The sequence below is a fragment of the Eptatretus burgeri genome, chromosome 9, assembly GCF_056783735.1.
Source record: "Eptatretus burgeri isolate ZD-2024b chromosome 9, Ebu_testis_v1, whole genome shotgun sequence".
NCBI classification, from domain to species: Eukaryota; Metazoa; Chordata; class Myxini; order Myxiniformes; family Myxinidae; genus Eptatretus; species Eptatretus burgeri.
This window is the reverse complement of record NC_140969.1, coordinates 99169215-99196904: the sequence shown is the minus strand read 5'-3', so window position 1 is coordinate 99196904 and position 27690 is coordinate 99169215. Positions and strand designations below refer to the sequence as shown.

Sequence of the window (27690 nt, the reverse complement as noted above, 5' to 3'; positions counted from 1 at the left end):
GTGGGTCTTTCTGAATTATATTTATACAACTTAGAACATTTTAACCAATTTCACCAACCAATTTTAACCAACAATTGTGGAATAGTCTGTGTCCAGTTATCTTGTCCTCACTTCAGTCTTTCAAATGTGCTGCCCATCACTACAACCTGCACATCCATGAACGCCAAGATGTCGAGGTTATGACGACGGGTCAAACGTTAAGGGATGGAACGTGTAAACCAAAGTGGAAACGAAAGTCATATTCTTGCCACTGTTCCCACTCACACACCATTAGCAGGAGCCATTTGAGTTACCATCTTCCTTTCTGATACGACGATTCCATGTCTGATCTGCATTCAATTCCCAACCCCACGATGAACACAGTACCAGTCATTTTGCAGGCTTTTTGTATGTGATGTAATGAAGAAGGTATGCCCCACTGCATAGGCAAAACAATGTTGTGAAGCATAAATTGACAAAACCATGGAGAAGGCTTTTGAAAACACTGCAAATTGTAAAGCCAGTGATTTCCCATATCTAAACAACAAAAAATAATAAAACAAAATAATAAATTCTGATTCAGAAAATAAATTCCGTTTCGTGTTATCATGGCCTCTTCCACAGACACATCCAAGGGGGTAGGCCCAAGCAGGCCTCACCCAGCGAGCTGAGTGTCTCCATCCCTCTTTCTTGGTGGCGTCCCTGGGGCAGTGTATTTCACGAGTATGACACAAAAATATTTTGTGTATTTCTCCACCAGGGTGTCTATTTCAACGATTGTCTAATGTTGGTCCTTGTGTTTGCGTTCAGGTTGCTGGGACGGTACGATTGTTATATCCGGGTTTTCCAAGAAGGTGCCAGGGTAATAAACATGCATCGAATAAAACAGGTTCTGAATGACACGATAGCCATAAGCAGGGATTCATCAAACCAGTATGTCTTACAGACAGGTCCAACTGCATATTTAAATATGCAAAACATAAAATATGCACACTGCAACACACACCACTGGACACCATCTGTAAATGACAAAAACCCAGACCCTTGTTTAATCCTGCTACCATAAAATTTAAAAACACCCACTCCCATGGGGAGCAAGTGTGCCTATGCAAGATAAAACGACTTGTATTGACCAATGTCTATTGCATGACCGTCTGTGAATAGGAAAAAGGTCCACAGGCCGACTTTTGCTTGCCGATATTTTCGTTTAGGGACACTTTTGTGATTTTTTTTTGAACGAGCAAACAATTAAGTCAGCGAGCAATCGAAAAGTGAGCGAGCAAACGAGCAATCAAGCGGTTAGAAATAAATTTATATATAAAATGTTTAAAAAAAAATTACAATTTAATTACTTGAAGTTACAATGGATACAGTTGACAGCAATGCAGAAGAGGGACAAATCTGTGGCACATTCCTACTTCGGTTAGTTGACAAAATGAACATTCTTCAACAATGGATCAAAGCCAAAGATAAAACAGGTATAACTTCAATTCAAGTGCATGGCACCTCACTTGGTATCGGAATGCCACCATGTGGCAAAAATGAAAACTACATTAAATACAGCTTGGAAATAAGCAACCTCATGATGGAACATCAAAAAAAGGATTATACAGCACTGTACCAAGAAGATAAATAATTTTAAAATAATACATTGCTAATACATGTAAATTCTCCTGTTGTTGCTGGAGAACTGGGAGCAATGTTTCACAACGGCTCTTGCTGCATAAATCCTGACCAACAAAATGCGTTTGTCACCCACCACGAGTCGTCCACAGAAAAACAGATGTTGAGAAGCAGCCAGAATTACACAAAAAAAGAACATCATCATCCAGCAAAAGGAACTATAATACTGCATACTCAACCTTTTAGGTCAGCTTGCCCAGAGGGAGCAGGGAGTTATCATGAAGAGCAGAATCTGCTGTCACCTGAGCAATGCAAAATAGCTTAAATGCTTTCAATGTGCAATTGTTTTGTCTGCCTCTCGTGAGCCATTTGTGTGGACTACAGACAGGATAGTGGGTGGTGGACACATTCTATTGGAAAGGATACACGCAGCAATAACAAGTGAAGCACATGGTTCCTGGTTACATACGAGAAAAGTAGTTTAGATACGATTTGTGTCCTCAAGGAAGAGTAGCCAGCTTATTCAGAGGTTGGGGTATCTCCTCCGTGCTAACAACGGCTGACAAGAGAAACATGCGTTTGTGGATTCTGCTCTTCGCAAGCAATCCAGCTCAAAAGGTTGACATTGTGGTTCTCTCATACCCGTAACACTGGTGTGTGAACGATTCTATAAGCGGGAATGCAATGAGGAGTAAGATCTGCTTTGTCAGCCTGCACAAAGCGAGAAGGATTTATACTTTTGTATGAAGTGTTAACAGATGCCAGATTAACACTGAACACAAGAAGGGATGATTGTCATTGCACTATGCTGAAAACGGAAAAAAAAACAAAGGAACTTTTAACATGCAATTTCGAATTAAATGTTAACTCCAAAATAAAATTGACTTTTTAGAAAAAGCACATAACAAACCACAGGGGTATGAGAATCGTGCCATGTACTTACAGCTAGCTGAAAGAGGAGCCGACAATGCCAGTAGGGTGTCTGTTGCGAAATCTGGATGGCTTTACGGAGAAGTGGCTTTGCAGAATCAACCAAGTTCTGTAGGCAGAATATAAACACAATCTGACAATGCCTTCACAACTACTCAATACGTTGAAATGAAAAAGCACAACTACCCAGTTGTAAAACTTTTGTGCATCCCAGTAACAACTAGGGAGTTCATAGAACACGATGCCCTGTGTAGTGTTCAGGTATATACCTCAACTTTAATAAAAGTTATTTTTAAAGATCATTAAAAACAAAATCCGGACGTTTAGCGCAACTGCAGCAGTCTCAAATACATCACCCTTATACACTGCAATAAGACGACATTTAGTCGCAGTTCAGGAGATGGAAGTTTTATTCATCACCCAAGAGCAAAGCATCAACCAGCATCATTCCATAGCAATATCGGCGGCCCCTTCTTCACCGCGATAATGGACCCTCTCACATGACACATAATCGATTACATCGCATGGTTCTTGGAAGTGTTACGAAGGCGATTTGTGTTCTACAGTGTTCAAGTAAATAATTCAATTTAAATAAAGGTTCAAATGTTTACAAGTAAATCAATTCTGTGATTTACTGCCGCTTTTACCAAGTGTCTATAACGTCACCCTAACACATTACATTTGTTTTTCGTGACAGTTGTTGGTGTCCTTTATGAAATCCTTAAAAACAGGAAGTTTCCTGCTTGGAATGATTGTCAATTTTGTTTGACAGTCAGACAGGCAGGCAGAAAGAGTAAAATAATTATCACACTCCTCTCTGCGTATGTGCGATCGGGACAAGTTCAGAGACAAAGTACGGTAAAACTACAAACTTGTCTTCCTATTCATGTTCAAAATACAACATTCAATTTAAACAAATGGTTCCTCGGTCGTAAACTGATCAGACAGACGGGCATTAACCAATTACTTAACCCTGCTTTTCACTTCACATGTGCGGAGTAAAAAAATGAACGATTTTTTTTTATTAAGTAAATAACTCACCATTTCCATAACATCACTCGGGACATTAAGCTCTGCTTAAGGCCCGGTCACACCTTGACGTTTTAGCCAGCGATGGCAACGTGTTAAAATTTATGTAAAACGCTGGCTTACGTTGAAATTTTGATGTTTTTTTTTAAAGATTCGGACGTATTCATAACGACTTGGTCTTATGTATAACGCATTGGTAACAACACAGAATGTTTCGTTGTGTTATAGATAACTTATACCAACGAATGCTGAACCTGTTGTCAGCCTACACAACCGATGCCCACCGATAGTCTAACTTTGGCATAGCGCGTTGCACGCATCGCCGACGATGTCGTGACGTAGCCTATTAAAAGGCTGACGCACAACGATTCGAATCATAACTGCCGTAGAAATGGAAGGGTCAACATCGCGGTCACACCTTGGCGATCTTGCCAGCGTATGCCAACGTAACAAAAAGTGTGTCTAAAACGTTGGGGCACGTCGAATACGGTATGGGTAAGTTTGGTATGCGCGAGTAGAATGCTAAAGTACGCTATCATACGTCGTAGTAAGTAGAGTACGTCAAGAAATTTTAAACATGTTCAAAATTTTACGACGTACTCGGCGTATGACACACGTTCCGCATGCGATGGCGATAAGTTTTACACACGATATGTGGACGCTTACACACGTCCACAAACGCTACTTATAAGCTACTCATAAGTCGAAACACGTCGCGGTAATGTCTTTTTTACGCGAAACTTATTTCTAACTTGTGTTTGACGTGCTTTGAACCAATTCTTTACGTAGTCCCAACACACATCGACGTATGTAGACGTATTCCAATGACATCTTCCGGTCGACAAAAAAAAAAAAATGAACGTGTTTCTAGGTTACAACTGCCATATAAAGACGTGTTCCCAGCAGTTTTGGGAATTGGTATATAAAAATGCTGCTCATAAAAGGGAACCCAACAGTGTTTTGGAGTTCCTTTTTGAGTCGATGTCCATGTCAGCAGTATCAATATCAGTATCAGTATCAGTATTAGTAGTAGTTTGTTCATGTTGGCAGTAGTAGGTGAGTGTGAGGGGGAGGGTGTGGGTTATGATGGATCCTCCTTGCGTCCGCGTGTCCACGGGTAGGTTCATAGGCTGCCACTCAACGATTTAAATGGCTGCATCTCCACTATTGAAAGTAGACGCTTGCGCTCAACAATTGCATTTTTTTTACACTCAACGACTTTTAAAACGGTACTACTCAACTATTTTCATTGTTTACAATGAACGATTTAAATTGCTGTCACTCGCCTTTGTTTTTTGACGCTGAGGTTTTGAAATTTGAAGCGTTTCTTCTGAACGTGTTAAAACGCTCAAACTCAACTATTTTAAATAGATGCTGCCGATGGACAATTGGAATCATAGCCAAGCTCGACATCGAAGTGTGAACATCCTCGTCATGCCGAAGAAAAGTTTGAAGAATGCTGCAAATAAGTGTCCTGGCCATGGCCGTGGACGCTGACGCAAGGACGATCCATTATACCGACGTCTTTCAGCCTATGAGCAACTTAAAAGTAACGTCTGTCGACGTGTGGCAACGATCGCGTAACGTGCCAACAACATGTTAATCATAGGTTAGAAATAAGTTTCGGGTAGGCTAAACATTACCTCGGCGTGTCTCAACTTATGATTAACTTACACGTAGCATGTGTTGACGTCTGTCAACGATCGCAGACCGTGCATACAACTTGTGGCCAGCGTAGCGGAACGTGTGAGTCATACGCCGGAATACGTCGTGAAATTTCAAGCATGAAAAAATTTGAGGACAACCAAAAAGTACAACGTTTAAAGCCAGCGTACAACGACGTATGGCAGTGTTTTTCAGCGTGCTCTCAATGTTATCAAAACTTACCCATAACGTATTCAACGTGTGCCAGCGTTTTAGAAAAAATACTCAAAAATCGGCATACGTTGGCTAAAACGTCAAGGTGTGACCGGGCCTTTACCATGAGCTGATTGATCAAGGTGAGACGAGCAACGAACACCTAAATCAGGCTATACAACACACGATTTGAGACGTCTCATTTGGCATGGGAAAATGCTTGCTTAAAGCAAGAATGACAACACAGTACTATATTTCCATGGACAGGATGTTTGAATTAGACCGTTATGTTAAGTTGTTTTTTTTGATACATTATCTGAAGCTTGTAGTTGAGCTCACACACACACACACACACACACACACACACACACACACACACACACACACACACACACACACACACACACACACACACACACACACACACACACACACACACACACACACACACACACACACACGACTGTTAAATGAGGAAAAACACAGCCACCGAGCTTGGGGGAAATGCCGACTTCCCGTGATACTCTGGGTACCAGCGAAGTCCCAACAATGGCGCCACCTTTCTCACTGCACTCAGTGGAGCATTTCCTGAGGAGTAATTTCCTCCTCCCCCATGGATGCCAACCTCAAGGGTTTGTCTGTGCTCTTATTGTTTTAAATGCTAAACGTCAAGCAAGGAGGCTGCACGTACCATTTAAAAAAAAAAGTATTTTGTAAGACTCAGCCGGGGTTTGAACCACCGACCTACCGACTCGGAGCGGACACTAACCATTACACTACCGAGTCTTGTTTAGTTTATGGTATTGTTGCGAATTCGCGCCCGCCGGCGTGCGAACGGCCGCGCAACTCGAATCGTGGCACGTCGCCCACCGGACGGACAATTCTGTCGTGACCCTCTTGGAACAACGCCGGGAGCTAGTCACGGGTGGGGGTTTAAACTCACCACGATCGTGCCAATTGCCCACCCGCGCAGGATGGGGCTTCTCGTCAAATTCGATCTACCTAAGTACCTGTGCGAATGGTCGACCGGGCGATTGTACCACGCCACAGGCCGACTCCGGACACGAAGCGCTGAAGCGGTCCGTTCCGTGCTAACCGAGCGGTGTTATAGTCGGCCTTGACGTTTCCGATTAATTACTGGGATGTTGCACCCACTACGAACCCCTTACGTGATGCAAGATGGAGGGTCAATAAAAAAAAAAGAAAAGAGACAAAGCAGAGCGGGAACAGTTCAACAAGCAAGCATTTTTATTCACACACACACACAGACAAGCACGTATCCACAGCCACAGTCAAAATGCACATAAAACAGTTGAAACAAAAGAAGCCAATAGAGAGCTACAACCGACTATACACGTACACACGGCAACACTTAAAACAATACTACTTGAGCCAGACTGGCGCCACCCACAGACAGTTACACAAAAACCCCAAAGAAAAGAAAGAAAGAAGTCGCGACTTCCCTTCTATGTCTGGTGAGTCCCTCTCCCACGACCGCCAGTGTGGTCACGCCTGGCCCCGACCTCTCTCGCGGCCGGCGAACCCTCTCCGGCACTCCCCGTCCGGACGCGCAGGTCCACCTCACAACGGGCGCTGCCGCGTCTTCCGTCCGTGCCTTCGTGACAGGGCCGCTCACCAAGCCGCGGGCGCAGGACCTCTTCCCGAAGACCAATCAGACCACCAGCCAAGACGAAGAGGAAGAGGTGGCAGAGGAAGCGGCCGAAGAGGAAGCGCTCCCGAGGAAGAGGCCCAAGAGGAAGAGGCTCAAGAGAAAGAGGCGGAAGAGGAAGCGGCCCAAGAGGAAGAGGCTCCCGAGGAAGAGGCGCCAACGCGCCCGCCCGTGTCCATCTTTTATAGCGTGGGGCTCCGCCCTTCACCCCGCCCTGTTCTCGGCTCCACCTTCCTTCGAGAGGGTTCCCGAAAAGGGTGTTCCCTCACGCTTTCCCTCCACCCCGCCCCATGTGGGGGCCAGGGGAGTCAGTTTTTGGCTCTGGGCCAGAGAATTATTCCCCCAAAATGAGACCCCTCCTGCACATGACCTCTGACCTTTGACCTGCATCGCCCCTCCTCCACTCCAAAGCGCGGGGAAGTCAAACGGGAGAAACAGGCAGGGAAACCTGCGCATCCTCGCAGTTCCCTCCTTGGCGCCTTTGTTTGCCGTTCGGAAGCGGACGTAGTGGCGAAGATGTAGTAGCGTAGATGGTGGAGGTGGCGTGGTTGCAGTGTGGTTGGCGCTGAGATGGGGATGGCGTGGTTGTTGAGATGCTGTTTGTTTGAAATAAAAGATAGAACAGAAAAAATGGCGAACTGGAGGATCGCAGCCCGAATGGATCACATAAATTCCCTCTTTACAACGGGTTTGGGCTAACTACACATGTACCTATGAAGATATCTCACCTGAGGGCCCTTTATGGTGTAATGCTAATTTCCACAACCGTAACAGTATAATGGACTCAATAATTAAAATACGTACGTTTGGTAAACCATTCAAATTTGTCGAAAATGTGAATTGGCAATAAATATTCAAATTCCTCCCAACCGCCAATTTCCAAAGTACACTGAGCAGACCTAATACTGAACTCGTTTCACTACAAACCCATAGCAATACAAACTTTCCAAATAAAACAAAAAACTATGTGGATACAGTATATAGACCACCAGAGTTTTTGTCTGCTGCATAGTAAAAGCCCATGAGCATGGGAAAAGGGTCAATCTGCAGCAAGTTTCACACATCAAGTAGAACGCAGCACAAACAAATGAGACAGTGCTTCATAGTGCTTCACATACTAAACACAAACATGATTGTGCTTATATAGCCGACTATCCCTTAATGAAACTTGTGCAGTGAAGTGCACTTGAGAGTGTAAGATGCAGACAGCTCCGCAAGAACACAGCACTCAGTAATACTCTGTCTATTGGATAGGCACCATGAAAACCCTTTTTCTAGAACACGAAGTCAAATAATTGGCAGAAGGTGTAGTTGGTTGCGAGAGGTATGGGTCTTAAGAGGACAGCACATAAGATGCTAAAGGACAATGAGTATCAAAAGTTAAAGTATAGAAAAAAATGAAAAACAAATTCCCTCATGCAGCCAAAATATATATATATATATATATATATATATATATATATATATATATATATATATATATATATACATAGACAATTTGAGAGACACAGAGACACAGAGACAGACAGACAGACAGACAGACAGACAGACAGACAGACAGAGAGACAGAGAGACAGAGAGACAGAGAGACAGAGAGACAGAGACAGAGAGACAGAGAGACAGAGAGACAGAGAGACAGAGAGACAGAGAGACAGAGAGAGACACAAAGAGAGATGAGCTGATGCAGTGCTACTACTTCTGGAAATGGTTGCGGATGGAGAATGCTGGTGGGGTGGCTTGATATTGAGCTGAAAATTAACTGTGAGATGGAGGGCGATTTGAATAAGGACGACACCAAATTGAGAAATCACCGATCTTTCATTGGGTCTTATTTTCATGGTAAGTCACATAAAAAGCACTCCCAAGCGACTTTCTTTGTGCAAAGCATCTTATATTTGATGATGGCTTCCTAATCACCAGACTGGCGGACAAACAGCCTCTCCTTGAGGCTCGGGGACCACACGGCACATGACGACTCACTGTGCTGGGCTGGGCCTACAGATGCAGATCACCATAGACTGGTGGTTGTGGCTGCCACCAAGGGACTAGACCAGCTCATCTGTGGAAAATAGTGTTGCTAAATTGGGAAGAAATCTGGACAAGGCCTGGGTGGACCTGCATAACCTTTCACAGTCTTTTGTGATTGGTTGAGCCCTTGACTTGAGAGAGTAAGTCTCTGGCTTGATTCTGCAAGGGGGGGAGGAGGGGAGGAAAAATGAGCTGTATAAAGTACTGCTGCCATTGAACAACCTCCCCAATGAAGATTTGGATTGGTGAAAATTAAAACCTTTCGACTGTCATGGCTCACCAGGCTTTGCTTGGGATGAATGCATGTGAGCTCCGGAATTGGTTTGGGAAATGGGCTGGAGGCAGCCATGAAATCCAGCATGTTTCACCGAGTGAAGGTTTATAATATAGAGCATTGTGACCATATAAATTGAGTAACATATTTTTGTGTGTGTGCAGGCCATGGCATACTGTGATGTAATGTTTGTGGGTGAGGAAGTTGTGCGTGTCCACATGTAGATTGGGTTCTCAAGGAGAGCATGCAATGTGGAACTCTGCCCTGCCATAGTCAGCGAGCAGCCTGCCACAGCGACTCACCCCAGCATGCAACTGAAGAGAGGGAATACACTGGTAGGATCATGTCTGGTCGGCCAGGAGGTATGGAGAACCTTGACACCCATGTGTAAGCCATAGACATAGAGGCTATTTCAGCGAACCCCCTCCAGCGAAGAGACAGCCTGGGAGCTGTGTTGGTTCCTCATGAACAAAAGACAACTAAATCGCAAGTTCAAAATAAACTCCACAAAACCACGACATGGAAACAAACGAGTCTGCGAGAATCGCGAATATATGCCGTGGCCTCGGCAGGAAGATGAGTCACAAGATATTCAGCCTCTATTGGAGAAAAGATAAAAGCCTAAGGCCAACACAAACAGTGTGGAAGATTAAATACTCTGCAGTAGAATAAGCACAATGTGTAAAATAGGCTGGACAAATGCTAAACACGATGGACTTCACAGCAGGAAAACATCAACGAAAAGAAGAATCGAGTCCAAGAAGCATCTCCAATGTATTTCCACGTGATTAGCGAATAGCCAACGAGTGGTAAATGGAGTCCGCTGAAAGGGGGAAGAAAACAATGAGGAACCATAGGTAGACTATCCCAACAACGCATGCATTGCTGAACAAAGATCCCTGCTGAGAAATGTCCAAATCTTTTTTTTCAACTAAATTGCCACCAGGTTTTTAAAAAAAGTATTGAAAGTCGATTGGTTGTTACTTCCTGCTAAACCACGCCCGGTGATGAGAACAAATAATCCGATGTACTAGCTGAGCTTACGGAAAGTCGGCCACAGGTGTGGCATGTGCAGCTCTGTTGTTTGCGATTTCCGTGGTATGGAAAAATGAGTACAAGTAGATTTGTTTTCATAAGAAAGTTTGTGAGCAGGTGCTACAAAAAATTAATTCAGACCGAGCAACTTCCTTGTGGCAAAAAATTGTGCATGCAATTATGAACTCAAGCGAAATCGATGGCGCGCCATCGTGAATCCCCAAAGATGGCAAAAAAAAAAAATTCCACCTGGAATGACCCAATGTCAAATTTTGAGTTAAAATTTATTTTCCATTTTGACCCATGACCCCCAAGTCCCCACCCCCTGGGGCATGAATCGGGGATAAAATCCCCCCCAAAAAACATCATTACATATTTCATGCATCCCCAATGTTGATTGCATATATTTCGCACCAATTTCCAACCTTTCACACCAAGTTCTTTATTCGTTTCATCAGCCCATTATTTTGCTGATCTTTTACGGTTTATTTACCACACTCTTAAGGCTGAATAATTGCAGCAATTGTTTACGCCTTTCTTCTGCCACCGGCAAAGGGGAATCTTCAGAGGCATCAATGTATTTATTACACGTGCAAGGAGAGAGAGGTGTGTGGTATTTTGTGAAAAGGAAATCAAGGTGAATTGGGAAGAAGAAAAAGGATAGAAGACTGTGGAAAAAGGGAATGTCGAGAGGTATAAAGATGGGATAAAACGTTTTACCATTTTGTGCATTGCATATATATATGTCGATAGTTCCTCATTTAGTTTTCTAATGTATACTTTTCTGAGCGAGAATCTCCATTACATTTCGCTTATATAACCATTTTATGGCTTCCGTTATGTCCAAATAAAGTTGTGTGTTCACGTGATATTCAAGATGGTGAGATGGATTCAACTAACTGCAGACCAATGAACCTGTAGACGTGATAGTGGTGAAATGTGTACTTATGTGTAATCAAATAAAAGACCAAATACAGCAAGTCACCAATTTACGTAGTGGATGCATTCCTAAAAACTGAGACATCATACGAAACGACCTTATTCAGATACGATTTTCCCCTATCCCGTACATAGTGTTACAATGGTGGGATGCGTTGCCAGGGAAAAAAATTTAGTCGCCCTAACTTAACATTCACTCAAGTACACACCAAAGTACACTTAATCTGAGGGTGAAACATGGGAGACTGGGAGATAGAACAATGCGGCATCCACCGAGCGCTTACCATGTTGTCCGTTCTCCACGAGCAAGCAACACGATGTTGTTGCTTCTACACTGGCAAACGGAGCTACTGTATGTAAAAATTCTGCAAGGTGCACTACAGTACTGCACTTAAATTTTGAACGACGTTGTATGGGACGAGCATGACTTAAATCGACCCGTCCGATAATGTGTTAAAGACATTCTATCAAAACGACGCAAATCGGTGGCTTGCTGTATAGCATTGGACTAATCAGGAGAGCCCAAATAGGTAAAGATTGAGTCTTCAGAAGGAAACTGGATAGTGTTTGGGTTTCAAATGCTATTCCACCCTCAACCCCACCATATTTCCACAAGGCGCTCAAGGTCCGCCAACAACCCCCTTCTGGTAAACTACCAAAATTACGAAACACTGCTCACCTTCACCCTTTCATTCCTCTTTTTTCCCCGCCTTTGGAATAAACTCCCTCACTCTGTTCAATCCCATTCTTCCCTCCAGGCCTTCAAGACAGCTGGTCACCACCACCTCTTATCGTCACCACATCCAAATCCTTGATCTTTTCTACCCCCATTAATTCACCCTAAACCCACCTCCTTCAAATTCCCTGCTTTCCTTCCCGAAAGTTCCCTGTAGTGCAAGGACCTGAAAGTCCCTGTAATGTCCATCTTGTATACCCATGTTCCCCGCCCCCATCCCTCTCCCTTCCACAGATGTCTCTGTTCCCCACTGTTTTATCCTTCCCACACCCACCCCTCGTCTCATGCCCCTCTCGCTGTGCGTTGTGCGTTTGCTCTCATACGAGACTCGACAAGGTATACAAAAAAAAAAACCCATCCAGGCACATCTGCTTACAAAAACAATTTGCAAGAGTTCACCTCTCACGAAACACAGAGAAAAGGACATTAAAAGAGGGAAATAAATTAAGAGTAAAACAAAAGAAAAAAAAAAAAAGCCCAAAAATAAAGCAGGCTCCAAACCTGTAAATGTATCCAATCAGCTCTGAACTGTTGACCCTGGGTTCAAATCTCAGTCAAGCTATAAAACAATCAATCAACCTGGTGCTTCACAGGCAGGGTGATACATTGACGTGCATGCCATCCTTCGGATGGAAGTTGAACTGCATGTCCCCTTGCTGGCTTCAGTTGGTAGATGTGAAAGATCCGACGGCATCCTTTGCGAAAAAGTACGTGAGGTATCGTCATCAACCTGGCCAAATTAACAACAACAACAAAAATCTCTGCCTGGACTGCTGGTAGCAAGTGATCCGATCTGTTTTAGATTCATTGACACCAGGTTACACCGCTTGCTACCTTAGATTGCAGTTGATGTCTGAGCAGCAGCTTCTACATGATAAACAAATTGATGAGGTAGTTCACATGGTAAATGCCAATGCTTTCTTTGAATTTGAAAAGAAACCAATGCGAGATGCATGTGCATATGTATATGTGCATGCATGTCACCTAGCATGGGATAAAAGAGAGAGAGAGAGGGAACAGCAAGAATACCTGTTGAAAGCCAGAATTCAAGTGCAATGTATATATAAAGGGTGTTTCAAAAAGATTGACACAACTGACTTCCTGCCATTTCATTGTTTTTTGACCGATACCGTTTTTCCTTTTCAGGGATTGGTGGTGTATCACTATCATGGTATTTGTTCCCTGGGATTTCTATCTCCGTATCTCAACACTGCCATTGACAGTGAAGGAGACAAAAGTGGTGGCTCTGTAGTACGAGACTAAATCATATCTAAACACGCGCCGGAGGTTCTACCGGGAATACATCCTTAGAACACGTAATGAACCCACAAATTGTGCCATTCAATGTATTGTGAAACATTTTGAGCACAAGGGTAGAGTGCACAACCAGAACAAGGGCAACAGTGGCAGGCCAGCATCAGTAACCAAGAGCCAAGCCAACATCGATGCCGTGCAGGATTCTGCAGTGGACAGTCCCAAGAAGTCCCACCGCCGGCGCTTCTGGGAGCTCGGCATAAAACCAAAATCAGCCTGGCATATCCTCACTCAGGAACTGAAGCTTTTCCCATACATCATCTCTATGAGGCATAAACAGAGTCAAGATGACATGAGGAGACTTGATGTGTGCAATTGGCTCAGTGACAGGATAGAGCAGTACCAAAACTGGATCAACACGATCTGGTTCAGTGATGAAGCCCATTTCCAGTTGAACAGTGCCATCAACAACCACAACATTTTCTGGGGGGGGGAGGCAGAAACACCTGGAATCACTGAGAAGTACCTGAAAGGGCCTAAGGTCACATGCTCCTGTGCCTTCAATGCCAGATGGGGAATGCTGGGGCCTTACTGGTTTGAGAATGACAACAGCAGGGTGGTGACGATCAACGGTGAGCATTACTGGACCGTGCTTCAGAAGTTCCATAATGAGGTAGCCCAAAAGGTCACCCCAAACCAGCTCAGCATGACCTGGTTTATGCAGGATGGTGCACCCTCACATACAGCTGGTAACACCATCACTTTCCTGTGGCAGCTCTTCAGAAACTGCCTCGTTGCCCTGGGCACCGCATATGACTGGGCACCCCATATCACAGACTTGAACCCTCTGGACACTGGTTCTTGGGGGCTCCAAAGGGCTCTGTCTTGGCCAACCACCCTGCCATACTGGATTATCCGAAGCAGGAGGTGTCAGACTACCTCCAGGCAGTGCCACATGAGACCGACAGGAAAGTTGGACAGAACTTTGGAGTCAGGATCAATGCCTGTCTGAACCATGGAGGGCACACATCGAGAACGTCAATGACAAGGATTTTGCGTAAATGCCGATGTCACACCTTGGGCTCTCACCAACTCCAGCAGTGAATTACGAAAATAGCAATCAGTGATAGATAATACCATGTCATAAGCTTTCAAGAAATGTTTGGTTCATGTTCCTGAGATTTCTGTTTCTTTGCAAAAAAACATTTAAAATTGCATCACCCTTTTTGAAACAGCCTGTATGTAAATGTAAATATATATATATATATATATATATATATATATATATATATATATATATATATATATATACATACATATATATATATATAAATAATATCTGAGACACATGTGGAGTGTGATGAAAACGCCCCCGACCTCCATTGGAAATAGTCCGACACCAAAGTGCCACCTCCAACTCAGAGGCCTCAGCCCGGCGACTGTCAAACAGACAAAGATTACATGGTCAACATCAGTTAGACCTCAAAACAAAGCTGCCTATCTGGATATCAGGCCTATTTGCCCTCATCAGGACAGCATAACAATAAATATCTAACCAATGATGACCACATTTGTCATTTATAAATCAGTCACACCTCCTCACTGTTGTGGTGAGCATTCCCACAGATCATGTTTCACACAGTAAAATAATCCGCAAAGAATGACCACCTGCCTGCCACCCAGACGATTGTTCCTTCTAATGCAAACCATTCAACCAGAAGGTACCGATGGAGATCGGGGGAGTGTTCGTCACACCCCACATATTTTGATTTCCCTGCCGATCACATCACGTCTTCTGGTTGAATGGTTTGCATTAGAAGGAACAATTGTCTGGGTGGCAGACGGATGGTTGTTATTTGCATATTATGGGGTTTTACCATGCGAGATATAATCCACAGCGATGCTGACCATAACAGTCAGTATGCATGCATACAAACAGACCTACGTACGTACGGTGTTAGCTTAATGGTTAGGGTGGTGGGCTTGGGATCCCAGGGTCCCAGAGTTAAAATCCCGCTCAGCTGTTGAATTAATACCAGGTGGGGTTAACTCCACTGTCATCCTTCCGAGATCGGCAAAATGAGTGCCAGCATGCTGGTATCCTGTATTGGAGTGGCGACCCGTCCAGGACTGTGCCCAATAGCCAAGGAGACTGCTTAGGCAGCACCAACATTCTGCACAGAGTATGGTCCCAATGGATGGATATACATATATATATATATATATATATATATATATATATATATATATATATATATATATATATATATATATATATAAAAATATATCTTCTTCTTCTTCTTTCGGCTGCTCCCATTAGGGGTCGCCACAGTGGATCATCCGTATGATCCGCATAGTGATTTGAAACATGTTTTACGCCGGATGCCCTTCCTGACGCAACCCTGGTCGCCTCTTACGACACAGGGATATGGTACGCCTATTTTAACCGGGGTATACACCGGCCCAGTACACTGGTACTCACTTTGCCGACCTGGGAAGGATGACAGGCTGAGTCAACCCCCTGGTGTATTAATTCAGTGGCCCAACGGGGCTTGAACTCAGGACCTTTTGGATCCCAAGCCGCTGCCCTAACCACTGCGCCAACATCAGGCATATGTATATATATATATATATATATATATATATATATATATATATATATATATATATATATATATATATATATATATATATATATATATATATATATATATATATATATATATATATATATATATATATATATTCATCCTCAACTGGAATATATATATATTCATCCTCAACTGGAAGTTTGATATCAACCAGATGCCCAGTTACATTATGTTCTCTCCAATTGGATATATTCAATATGAGCTTATCAATTTGTGCCATTAGGCTGTATTTTCACACCTCGTTAATGTAATCACACATGGCATGCATGCACTGTGGAAATACTTAAGTAAATTCAGGTTTTATAAACCCGATTGCCATTTGCTGAAATCCACAGAGTGTCAACATACCACAGCCAGCATTTTTGATCCCAGTAGACACAAGCTCTAATTCCCACATCCCCTCACCCAGCTATTACTTTCCTTCAACAGTTGTGTATGCTTTTCAAGGGAGCATGAAAGCTAATTAAATGAATTAATAAATTATTATAAAATTTATTTGTATCTCTTTGGCCATGAAGCATCACATCGACCACAACTGTTCATCCATGCCAAAGTATGCTTACCATTAACCACAGCCACCAACAGTATCTGTGGGGTGTTTCCTTATGGACTAGCATTCATGTGTGTGGAACATGGTGTTGATCAGTTTGTTTGATTTTCTGCAATTTTTCACATTTTCTACATCATGCTTCAACAAGTGTTTCCCCTTTCAGAGAAGGCCACATCCAGCTCGAATATAGGTGTGCACGCATGCACCTTCACGACTTACGAGGGCTACGAATACGATTTGTTTCCTGGCAATGGTTTTTTGCATTATCTTTATACAATCTCTAAGTAAATGTATTATGAGGTAATTAATACAAACAGCACACATTATATTATAATAGCACACGAGTAATAAAACTGGAAGCCCCATGTTTATCGCCATCACCAACTTCTGGAGCTATCAACAGCAATGTGGCTCGAGGAAACCACTTGGAGCCTTGCAGCCACTTGCATACAGGTGCGCTATTGCAATCAACGTATCCAGCTATTATTGACCGTCTAGTTTGCTGCTGTCATTTTATTAACTATTATTATTATTAGGCTTCCAAACCTGTAGCTGCAAGCCTATTGCTCTTGCTGGAATCAATAGTCCTTTGTTCCAAGCAAATTTTGTCACTCCCATTTCTTGGAAAACGCTACATCGATAAATTTGAAACTTCACAGGATTGTTCCAAATCAATCAGATCTCAGGATACATCCTTCACTGGTCAAAATTAGTCAAAACGCAAGGTGGCCATCTGGGATTTATGAATCTTTATTTTGAACAAAGAAATTTGCAAGATCTCCAAAAGAACATCCATGAAGCCTTCGAGATATTGATACCTATCCTGACAATAAAAACGACTATATAAAAGGTTTGCACTAATCCAGTAGCAAAAATGACAAATTTGAAGGTGTGTCTCATGGTTCCTCCTCACGGCTACTTAGCGGGGCACAGCAGGTACGCACGGATATGAAAATGTGGTTGGCGTGGTTTGTTTGAACGAAACGTGAAAACTTCACCCTCACTAGACCCGATTTACTGCCATTACCTCCTTTTCTACCCCTGTTAATCCATCCCAAACCCACCTTCAAATTCTCTGCTTTCTTCCTGAAAGTCCCTGTAATGTCTATCTTGTATACCCCGTGTTCCCCGGCCCATCCCTCCCCTTCCACAGATCTCCTCATGTCTCTGTTCCCCACTGTTTTGTGTTTCCCTCTCCCACCCCTCTTGTCACCTGCTCCCTTTGTGATACACTCTGTGTGTTAGCTCTCATACGAGCCTGAATATTGTGTACAAAAAAATTTAAATAAAATAAAGAGAGAAAAAAGTTTTATTGCTCCAAAACTTTGATAGTTGCCAACAACCATATCACTTGATTTGTAAAAACAAAAAAAGCTCAACTTTGTTGTTCAATGATGTGATAGCTGCTACTTGGTGGTGCATACCAGGTAGACATGGATATGAAAATGTGGTTGGCGTGGTTTGTTTGAACGAAACATGCGAACTTCACCCTCACTCGACCAAAATTACTCCCATAACCTCCTCAAATGTCATCACTATTTTCACAAGCATAATGACCCCTGCAAGGCCCAGCATTAGAAGAAGCACATTTTGGCCTTTCAGAGCCACAAACACCAAAATGCACTTCCTCAATAATCTGGTTTACTGAACATGGGTTCTGGGCTTCGGCATTGATCATTAAAAAGTTTTCCTTTTCTTTTACAATGGGGAGAACAAGTATTTGATACACTGCCGATTTTGCAGGTTTTCCCACTTACAAAGCACATAGAGGTCTGTAATTATCATCGGTACACTTCAACTGTGAAAGACGGAATCTAAAACAAAAATCCTGAAAATCACATTGTATGATTTTTAAATAATTAATTTGCATTTTATTGCATGAAATAAGTATTTGATCACTTACCAACCAGTAAGAATTCCGGCTCTCACAGACCTGTTAGTTTTGTCTTTAAGAAGCCATCCCATTCTCCACTCATTACCTGTATTAACTGCACCTGTTTGAACTCGTTATCTGCATAAAAGACAGCTGTCCACACTCAATCAATCAGACTCCAACCTCTCCACAATGGGCAAGACCAGAGAGCTGTCTAAGGACATCAGGGACAAAATTGTAGACTTGCACAAGGCTGGGATGGGCTACAGGACAATAGGCAAGCAGCTTGGTGAGAAGGCAACAACTGTTGGCGCAATTATTAGAAAATGGAAGAAGTTCAAGATAACAGTCAATCTCCCTTGGTCTGGGGCTCCATGCAAGATCTCACCTCGTGGAGCCTCAATGATCATGAGAAAGGTTAGGGATCAGCCCAGAACTACACGGCAGGACCTGCTCAATGACCTGAAGCGAGCTGGGACCACAGTATCAAAGAAAACCATAAGTAACACACTACGCCGTCATGGATTAATATCCTGCAGCGCACACAAGGTCCCTCTGCTCAAGCCAGCGCATGTCCAGGCCCGTATGAAGTTTGCCAATGACCATGTGGATGATCCAGCGGAGGAATGGGAGAAGGTCATGTGGTCTGATGAGACCAAAATAGAGCTTTTTGGTTTAAACTCCACTCGTCATGTTTGGAGGAAGAAGGATGAGTACAACCCCAAGAACACCATCCCAACCGTGAAGCATGGAGGTGGAAACATCATTCTTTGGGGATGCTTTTCTGCAAAGGGGACAGGACGACTGCACCGTATTGAGGGGAGGATGGATGGGGCCATGTATCGCGAGATCTTGGCCAACAACCTCCTTCACTAAACAAGAGCATTGAAGATGGGGGGGTGGCTGGGTCTTCCAGCATGACAACGACCTGAAACACACAGCCAGGGCAACGAAGGAGTAGCTCCGAAAGAAGCATCTCAAGGTCCTGGAGTGGCCTCGCCAGTCTCCAGACCTGAACCCAATAGAAAATCTTTGGAGGGAGCTGAAAGTCTGTGTTGCCCAGCGACAGCCACGAAACCTGAAGGATCTGGAGAAGATCTGTATGGAGGAGTGGGCCAAAATCCCTGCTGCAGTCTGTGCAAACCTGGTTAAGAACTACAGGAAACGTCTGATCTCTGTAATTGCAAACAAAAGGTTTCTGTACCAAATATTAAGTTCTGTTTTTCTGATGTATCAAATACTTATTTCATGCAATTAAATGCAAATTAATTATTTAAAAATCATACAATGTGATTTTCAGGATTTTTGTTTTAGATTCTGTCTTTCACAGTTGAAGTGTACCGATGATAAAAATTACAGACCTCTACGTGCTTTGTAAGTGGGAAAACCTGCAAAATCGGCAGTGTATCAAATACTTGTTCTCCCCACTGTAGGTTTCTGCATTTCTACCTTCATGTCAATTCATAAAAGTCATGTCCCACCATAATCATACCATCCTCATATGCAAGCTTGGACTTTGTTCAAAGAGTTAAGATATTACACCACGTTATTGTAAAACTGAGAGTTGGAGTGAATTTTTGCAAACAGAAAATATCCATGTTTAGAGTGACGAATTCCAGTCTGTAATGCTATTTTCCACCAAGTCTTTAGCTTCAAACCATGCTGCAATCAGGCTTCCCTCCCACGAGACAAAGTGGCTTCGGACGAGTTTTAGCAAACTGATCGGATAAGTCAACAAAATTGTTTCCTTCATGTTCTCAGATCAGTTCACCATGGCTGAAGTAATCCTGGTGTTGGCTTAGCGGTTCGGGTGGTGGCTCGAGATCCTAGGGTCCCGAGTTCGAGCCCCGTTGGCCACTGAAGCCTGTCATCCTTCCGAGGTCAGCAAAATGAGCACCAGTATACTAGTAATAGGGGCACTGCATCAGTGGCATACCCGCGCCCCTAACCAATGATGCCGCCAGCATCCAAAAAAGGCAGCACACGATGGGACCATGGCTGAATGGAGAGATGTTCATACTTTACTTGAGTGCTACCAATACAAACGGTATTCTTAATGCGACGTTCCCATAAAGCCTCGTTTGTATTTTTTTGGAAAACCAATCCGCATGATGACATCCTGTTAAGAGTCTCTATCTTTATAAAGCTAATGCTTTCAAACACGACTCCATCACATAAATAACTGGCAATATGATACAAATCAACGCAAAAGTGACCCAGTCTCTTATGTGCCCTGTCAACTAAAAAGAGAGAGGAAATGGAAAAGCACAACTGAACATCATTCGAGACACCCATTGCAGAACAGGATATTCGAGTTCCACTTTACCTAAGAATCAATGTTGCCTTCTTGTTATTTTGTGTATATTAAGATGTTCACTGGGGTCCAAGCACGTGCCATTACTAATCGGGATGTACTTGCACCGACTTTCCCTCATATTCTGCATTGTCCATTTAAATGCTGCTTTTATAACTTTGTATTCCAGTTGGTACTGATAGAACACTGGGGTTTACGAGCAGCAAATTTGATTGCTCGAGATGATGTAAAATGACGTAATAGTTTCGCCAAGTACTGCTAAACGGAAGGGTTTTGAAAGTGCCAATAAAGCGATGTGTTATACACTTCATATATATCACACAATTAAATTTAAATAAAATAAACCTTTTAAAGGTTGCGTAAAAATATTTTTTTTAATTGGAAGTTTTCCGCCGTTGATGCGGAATCTTTTACACAACCTTATTTTCACGTTACATTAGTTCTCCGTGCCCTTTATACGTCCTTAAAAACCACGTTTCCTGTTTGGAATGATTTTCAATTTTGTCTGACTGCCAGGCGGTTAGACAGAGTAAAAAAATTATCTCACCCCTCTCTGCACACGAGCGATCAGAACAAATTCATAGCCAAAATCTTGCTAAACTCCAGGTTTGTTTTCCGATTAATGCTCAAAATATAAACATTCAAATGAAATAAAGTTGTTCCTCGGTTCATAAACTGATATTTGTGGACAGAAAAAGTGAACCAATAGCTTAACTTCACTTTGCTTCGTGAGCGTGGAGTAATAAAAACTTCAAGAATCTCAAATTTAGATTTTGCATCTTCAATTCAAACAGCTGCATCAATCAAAAGTGCATCATTAACTCAACCATGAAGAAAAATAACATATGTGGAGTGGGGGGGGGGGGGGACAGAATAAATGATACGCGGTCAAATTTACCTGCTGGCAGTAGAGCTCCGCTAAAAGGCTCGCAGCTTCAAACTTGACATCTTCAAAAGAGGGAATCTGACACAACACTAGTCAAGAAACTGTCACGCCGTGAAATAAACGAGACAAGTGAGAATCATTAAAGCTTTAAACAAAAGGAAACACAGCAGAACCCACCAAATGACAACGAATGTGTCAACTACCTTCACCAGCAGAGAGAAACGTGCACAGCTGAGATGATCTGGCACAACACATGATGGGACAAACACGGGTGTGGCCCAGCAGCAGAAAATCATGTGAACATCCAGCACGGCTAACGCTACCAGCAGAAACGCACGCATGTGTGCACAAGGCACGGCATGGCAAAACATGCAAGACCCAGCTGCACGTGCTGTCGTGCAAGCAAAGGGAGCCACATAGGAGTTAGCTATGGCACTAAAAGACCAGACTGGCCAGCAAAGATGGCCATGAGGGGAGCTGGCATGACCATGTCTACCAGTAGGAGCAACTTGGCAAGTAAACAATGCAGCAAAAAACAGAGACCAGACGTGAACACGTCAGTGTTTTCTGGCACAGAGAAGTCTGAAGGCAGGGACAACCACACGCACAGCATTGATTTGATAGCAATGCTCGCAGCACCCATGTCTGCAGCGATAGACGTCCGTGCAGACAACCTCCACAGCACAGCTGAGCCTGCTGGTGGAGGTGGATCTTGAACACAGCACAAGCAGCATGGCCAGTCACGTACGTTGCCCGTGCAGCACAGCCAGGGTTTGTAAGCACACCGAACGCTGTACACAAGTCCACACATCACAGCCGGGTGTGCCAGCATAGACACCCACGCATGCGGCCAACACGGCATGGCCAGGACTGTGAGAAAAAAAAAAAAAGTCTCTGCAACATGACGTGACACAAATAGGCCAAGTTTGTGCATGACCATTAAAGCATGGAATGGTCCATCACACAAATAGACAGCAACATAACAGCTGGCCTGGCCTATGAACAGGAACCATTAATCTCGGTCCACAAGCTCGCCAACCGGGACAGGTGTGCAGATGGCCAGCCCAGGCTGGTCCATTCAAGCATGAAGACCCTTCATGCCAGCATTAAGTTTCACAAGAACATAAAAACGATGACAGAAGAAACTTTACACAAACACCAAGTTAACATTATCGTTTCCATCAAAAACAACAAACTCAAACCACTCGACTTCAACACACACAGTGTGCAGAACAGTTTCGGTTGTGATCACCACTGGGATACACCTGAATCCCCACGGGACAGTTTGGAGACAAAAAAAGTTTGGTACAACACGGACAAGTGGAGAAACCTGAACCCCAGTTTGAATTGTTTTCATTTTTGAAGGTCAGTCCTTGTAATTAAGAGGGACGCAGCTTGGTTGCAATGTGCCGGTCCATCACCGACAACCGAGGAGATGAATAACTATGTTGTCGGGATAGAACAGTGACCAGATAAAACACACACACACAAACATATAAAAATAAACACACACACATACACAAACACATATATAAACATACACACATATATATAAAAACACAAACATATACACACACACACACACACACATAAACAATCAGATATATAAACACACACATATAAACACACACACACACACACACACACACACACACACACACACACACACACACACACACACACACACACACATATAAAAACACAAACACACACACATATATAAACATACACACAAATAGATATATATACACAAACACACACATAAACATATACACAAACACACACACATATATATATATATATAAAAACACACACACATATAAACACACACAGACACATATATAAACATACATATATATATATATATATATATATATATATATATATATATATATATATATATATATATACATATATATATATAAACACAAACACACACATATATAAACATACATATATATATATATATATATATATATATATATATATATATATATATATATATATATATATATATATATATATATATATATATATAAACACAAACACACATATACACATATAAACACACACACATATACACATATAAACACACACACACACACACATAAACACACACACACACACATAAACACACACACACACATATAAAAACACACACACATATAAAAAACACACACACACACACACACACACACACACACACACACACACACACACACACACACACACACACACACACACACACACACACACACACACACACACAAATGAAAGGCCCCATCCCATAGCAGAGATCAAAGCAGGGATCACACAGGTCAGGTGACCAACGAGGCCACACAGCAACACGGTCCCCTCAGCACCTCATTGATCTGAGTGAAAAAAAAACAAAAGAAACCAAAACCACGTCCTTCGCCAATCATAGAAACAAACAAATAAACATGAAGCTCCATCCCGCCAAGGGACGCGTCGCCGGTAAGCGTGTCCTTCCAGGGGATCCGGCGGCATCTGACGACGACGAGCTGGAGCCTTCGGGAATCAACGGCAATAAGGATACTTGTTGTGACTGGAGCCACTGCACAGGGACACAGAGAGGGAGAGAGGGACACAGGAGGGAGAGAGAGGGACACAGGAGGGAGTAAAAGTGAGCATCGACAAGGCCTTGGCGGAACCGGCGCGTCTTGGCAACGGAGGAGTTTATGGTAGAGAGATCGGTAGCGGTCCGACTCGGATACACATATACACACACACACACACACACACACACACACACACACACACACACACACACACACACACACACACACACACACACACAGTAGTGGAGCTGAAGAGAAATCTCCACAGAGACACACACGGAGGGGGGGTGGGCGGGACGGGCTCTCACCGCCTGCTCGAGATGCGATCGAGCCAACTCGATGTTCTTGGTATGGTGGTACAACACGCTACCCAGCTGCAGATGGGTCCTGGCCTCTATCCGCGGCCCGGGCTTGAACTGGAAGATGGCCTGGAGGCAATGCACGCACAGCTTGATCTTGGGAGGACTCGCCGTGCGGAAGTTCTCGGCGAAGCCCAACAACGACAGATACCAGGCTTCGTTGTACTGCGGCACGACCGCCACCACGGTCGCCATGTTGCGCTCTCCCTCTTCCTCCGATAATTATTTTCCTCTCGGGCGGGGCGGAAATCACGCGAGACTTGTCTCGAGAAAGCACACAGAGTAGAGAAGAGATTGAAGAAGAAGAAGAGGAAGTGGAAGAAGAAGAATAAGAGGATTAAGAAGAATAAGAGGAAGAAGAATAAGAGGAAGAGGAAGAAGAAGACGAAGAGGACGTCTTTCGTTCGGCTCAGTTGTCTGAACGAAACGATGAGGAGATTGGTGAAGTAAAATAATCGTGTGACGTTTCAACAAGGAAGCTCAAACACCGGAATAATAAAAACATGAACGCTTCAGGTCGTCACGCCCGTGTCACGTCTTCATTCGAGCTCGATTCATCATCCATGCGATCGTCGTGCCCGCCAGGCCGAAAAGACGGAAGATGATGTAAACGCGATGAAAGATGGTGGTTTTAGTACAAAAGAGTGCAACGACCGGGGAGCGCATGAACGTGCACGCGTCGCTTCATCAGTCCGTTCACACATGGTCACGTGATCCTGACGAAAGCAAACACTCGCTGCACTTCCATATCTTATGAACCCCCTTTTTTCATCTCCAAGCCGATCAGATGCGACGAGAACTTCGAATGCAAAACGAAGGAGGTTTATAAATGTTTGCAAGATCGTACGGTTTGTGGGCTGGTGCAAATATCGCCAAATTCAAGTCAAGTGAAGGTTCTGCACTGCACGTTTGGAAATCTTCTTCTTCTTCTTCTTCTTCTTCTTCTTCTTCTTCTTCTTCTTCTTCTTCTTCTTCTTCTTCTTCTTCTTCTTCTTCTTCTTCTTCTTCTTCTTCTTCTTCTTCTTCTTCTTCTTCTTCTTCTTCTTCTTCTTCTTCTTCTTCTTCTTCTTCTTCTTCTTCTTCTTCTTCTTCTTCTTCTTCTTCTTCTTCTTCTTCTTCTTCTTCTTCTTCTTCTTCTTCTTCTTCTTCTTCTTCTTCTTCTTCTTCTTCTTCTTCTTCTTCTTCTTCTTCTTCTTCTTCTTCCTCCACCCTGATGCTTCTTCTGCTTCCTCTTCTGCTTGAATCCTCTTCTTCTTCTTTTTACTCTTATGCTTCTTTTGCTTAAATTTGCCGCGATAAATTTTCGGCCCAAGTCTTTCACGAGCCGACTGACCGTGCTTGATGCTCGACAAAGTATTCCAGTTGAGGAAGGAATTTGTAATTTATTCAGAGTACTGGCGACAACTCGCCGACTCGAAATTGCGAAGGCATCTTTAACGTCCACCAACTCATGGTAGCGGACAGGAGCCCCAGTTTTCTCAAGATAATAATTCACGAACTGCTCCGACAGTTCTGAGCTGATTACATCCAGACTAGCCACAAAAGATCATCATGACCCCAATCAATCTCCAGGGGTGTTTTTACCTTTACTGGTGATCTTAGGGGACGGGGGTTCTCTATGTAAATGTGTATGGTGTAGCGCCACCTCCAGGTGTGGAGGGGTATTACAAGTCCCCATCATTTACGGTATCTGCGGGATTCCTGTAACCACGTTTTCCAGTGCAGTGAGTTGGTTTGAAGAATTATGAGCAGTAGGTATGTTTTTGCTTCATGCACGTAACCCGGGTTATTTCCTTTGTGTATACAGAGCTGTCAGTTGCCTATAGACCAGGGGTCGGGAACGTTTTTGACTCAGAGAGCCATTAAAGCAAAATATTTGGAAATCTATTTCAGTGAGAGCCATATAATATATTTTAAGACTGAATTCAACTAAATGTGAGTATAATAAGCCTCTGAATTTATAATTTTAAATAATGTTGTTATAATACTCACCATTAATGGGACTTCTGGTGCTGCATGGATTTGCTGATGGCTTTGTAGTCTGGTTGGTACTTGGTGAGGTTAAGCTTCATGCAAGCGTTGAGGCTTTCATCCGTTAGACGTGATCGTAGGTTGGACTTGATGTTTTTAAGATGTGAGAATGACTGCTCACATGCATACGTAGATCCAAACAAGGTCAATACAGCAATACTCACACGCTGCAGTGTGAGGTATGTGACAGGAAGCGCGTTCCAAGTTTTGATAATCAGCTCGTCTTCGGGTTGAAGTTTTTCATTTCTGTCCACATGTGCTTGCTCGCCAACTCTGCTTTCTGTCGTGCGATTCTTTCCAAATCTTCATTCAGTGACTTGAACTTATTCACCCACATGTCTGAGGCCTTCAGGTCAGCCACTTCTGCTTCAAAATCTCTGACGGAGACACCAGGAATGTAACTCAGGTCGGCTGTGTTCAGTGAACACTCGTTTGGATGGGTGATGAACTTAAAAAGACGAGTGTGCTCACGAAATTCTCCAAAGCGTGCTTTGAATGACTGTAGGAGACTGGATGTGAAGCCAGCTAACTGGTGGAGATCAAAGTTTTGAGTGGGCTCACTTGCTGTGCATGCATCTTTAAATTGTCTCAGTTTTTCAAAATGTAGTAAACGACCTCTTTCAAGATCCATGATAAAGAGCTCCAGCTTGTTTTCAAAAGCAAACATGGCTTGTTGAAGGGATAACACTGTATTTCCAATGCCTTGCATTTTCACGTTGAGCTCGTTCAGATGTTCAGTCATATCCACGAGATAGTAAAACTTGAGGAGCCACTCAGTTTTGGCTAGCTCAGGATGCTCAATCCCTTTCATTTCAAGGAAAGTCCGGATTTCGTTCAGGCAAGCCACAAAACGGCGAAGCACCTTCCCTCTTGACAACCAACACACATTGCTGTGCAAAAGCAGACCGTGATAGTTATTTCCAACTTCATCCAGCAGTGTTTTAAACTGGCGAGCATTTAAGGCTCGGGCAACAATAAAGTTGATCACACGAATGACCAGCGACATCACTTCGCCAAGCTGCCATCACACATCTGAGCACAAAGTGCCTCCTGGTGTAGAATGCAATGGAAACTTAGGATGGGTCTATTTTCAT

The 27690-nt window shown here is 43.3% G+C and overlaps 1 protein-coding gene across 1 annotated transcript in view; it reads right to left on the bottom strand.

The window, feature by feature from the left end:
• MAU2 (MAU2 sister chromatid cohesion factor) overlaps positions 1–25309 on the bottom strand; it is a 327528-nt gene extending 302219 nt beyond the window's left edge. The window contains exons 1-4 of the mRNA XM_085893805.1: positions 24515–25309; positions 24185–24202; positions 21640–21705; positions 2546–2641 (exon numbers count right to left, since the gene is read on the bottom strand). Of these exons, the coding sequence (XP_085749931.1) occupies positions 2546–2641; positions 21640–21705; positions 24185–24202; positions 24515–24760 (426 nt within the window). The 5' untranslated portion in view covers positions 24761–25309. The remainder of the gene's footprint in view (positions 1–2545; positions 2642–21639; positions 21706–24184; positions 24203–24514) is intronic.
• Between the last annotated feature and the right edge of the window lie 2381 nt (positions 25310–27690).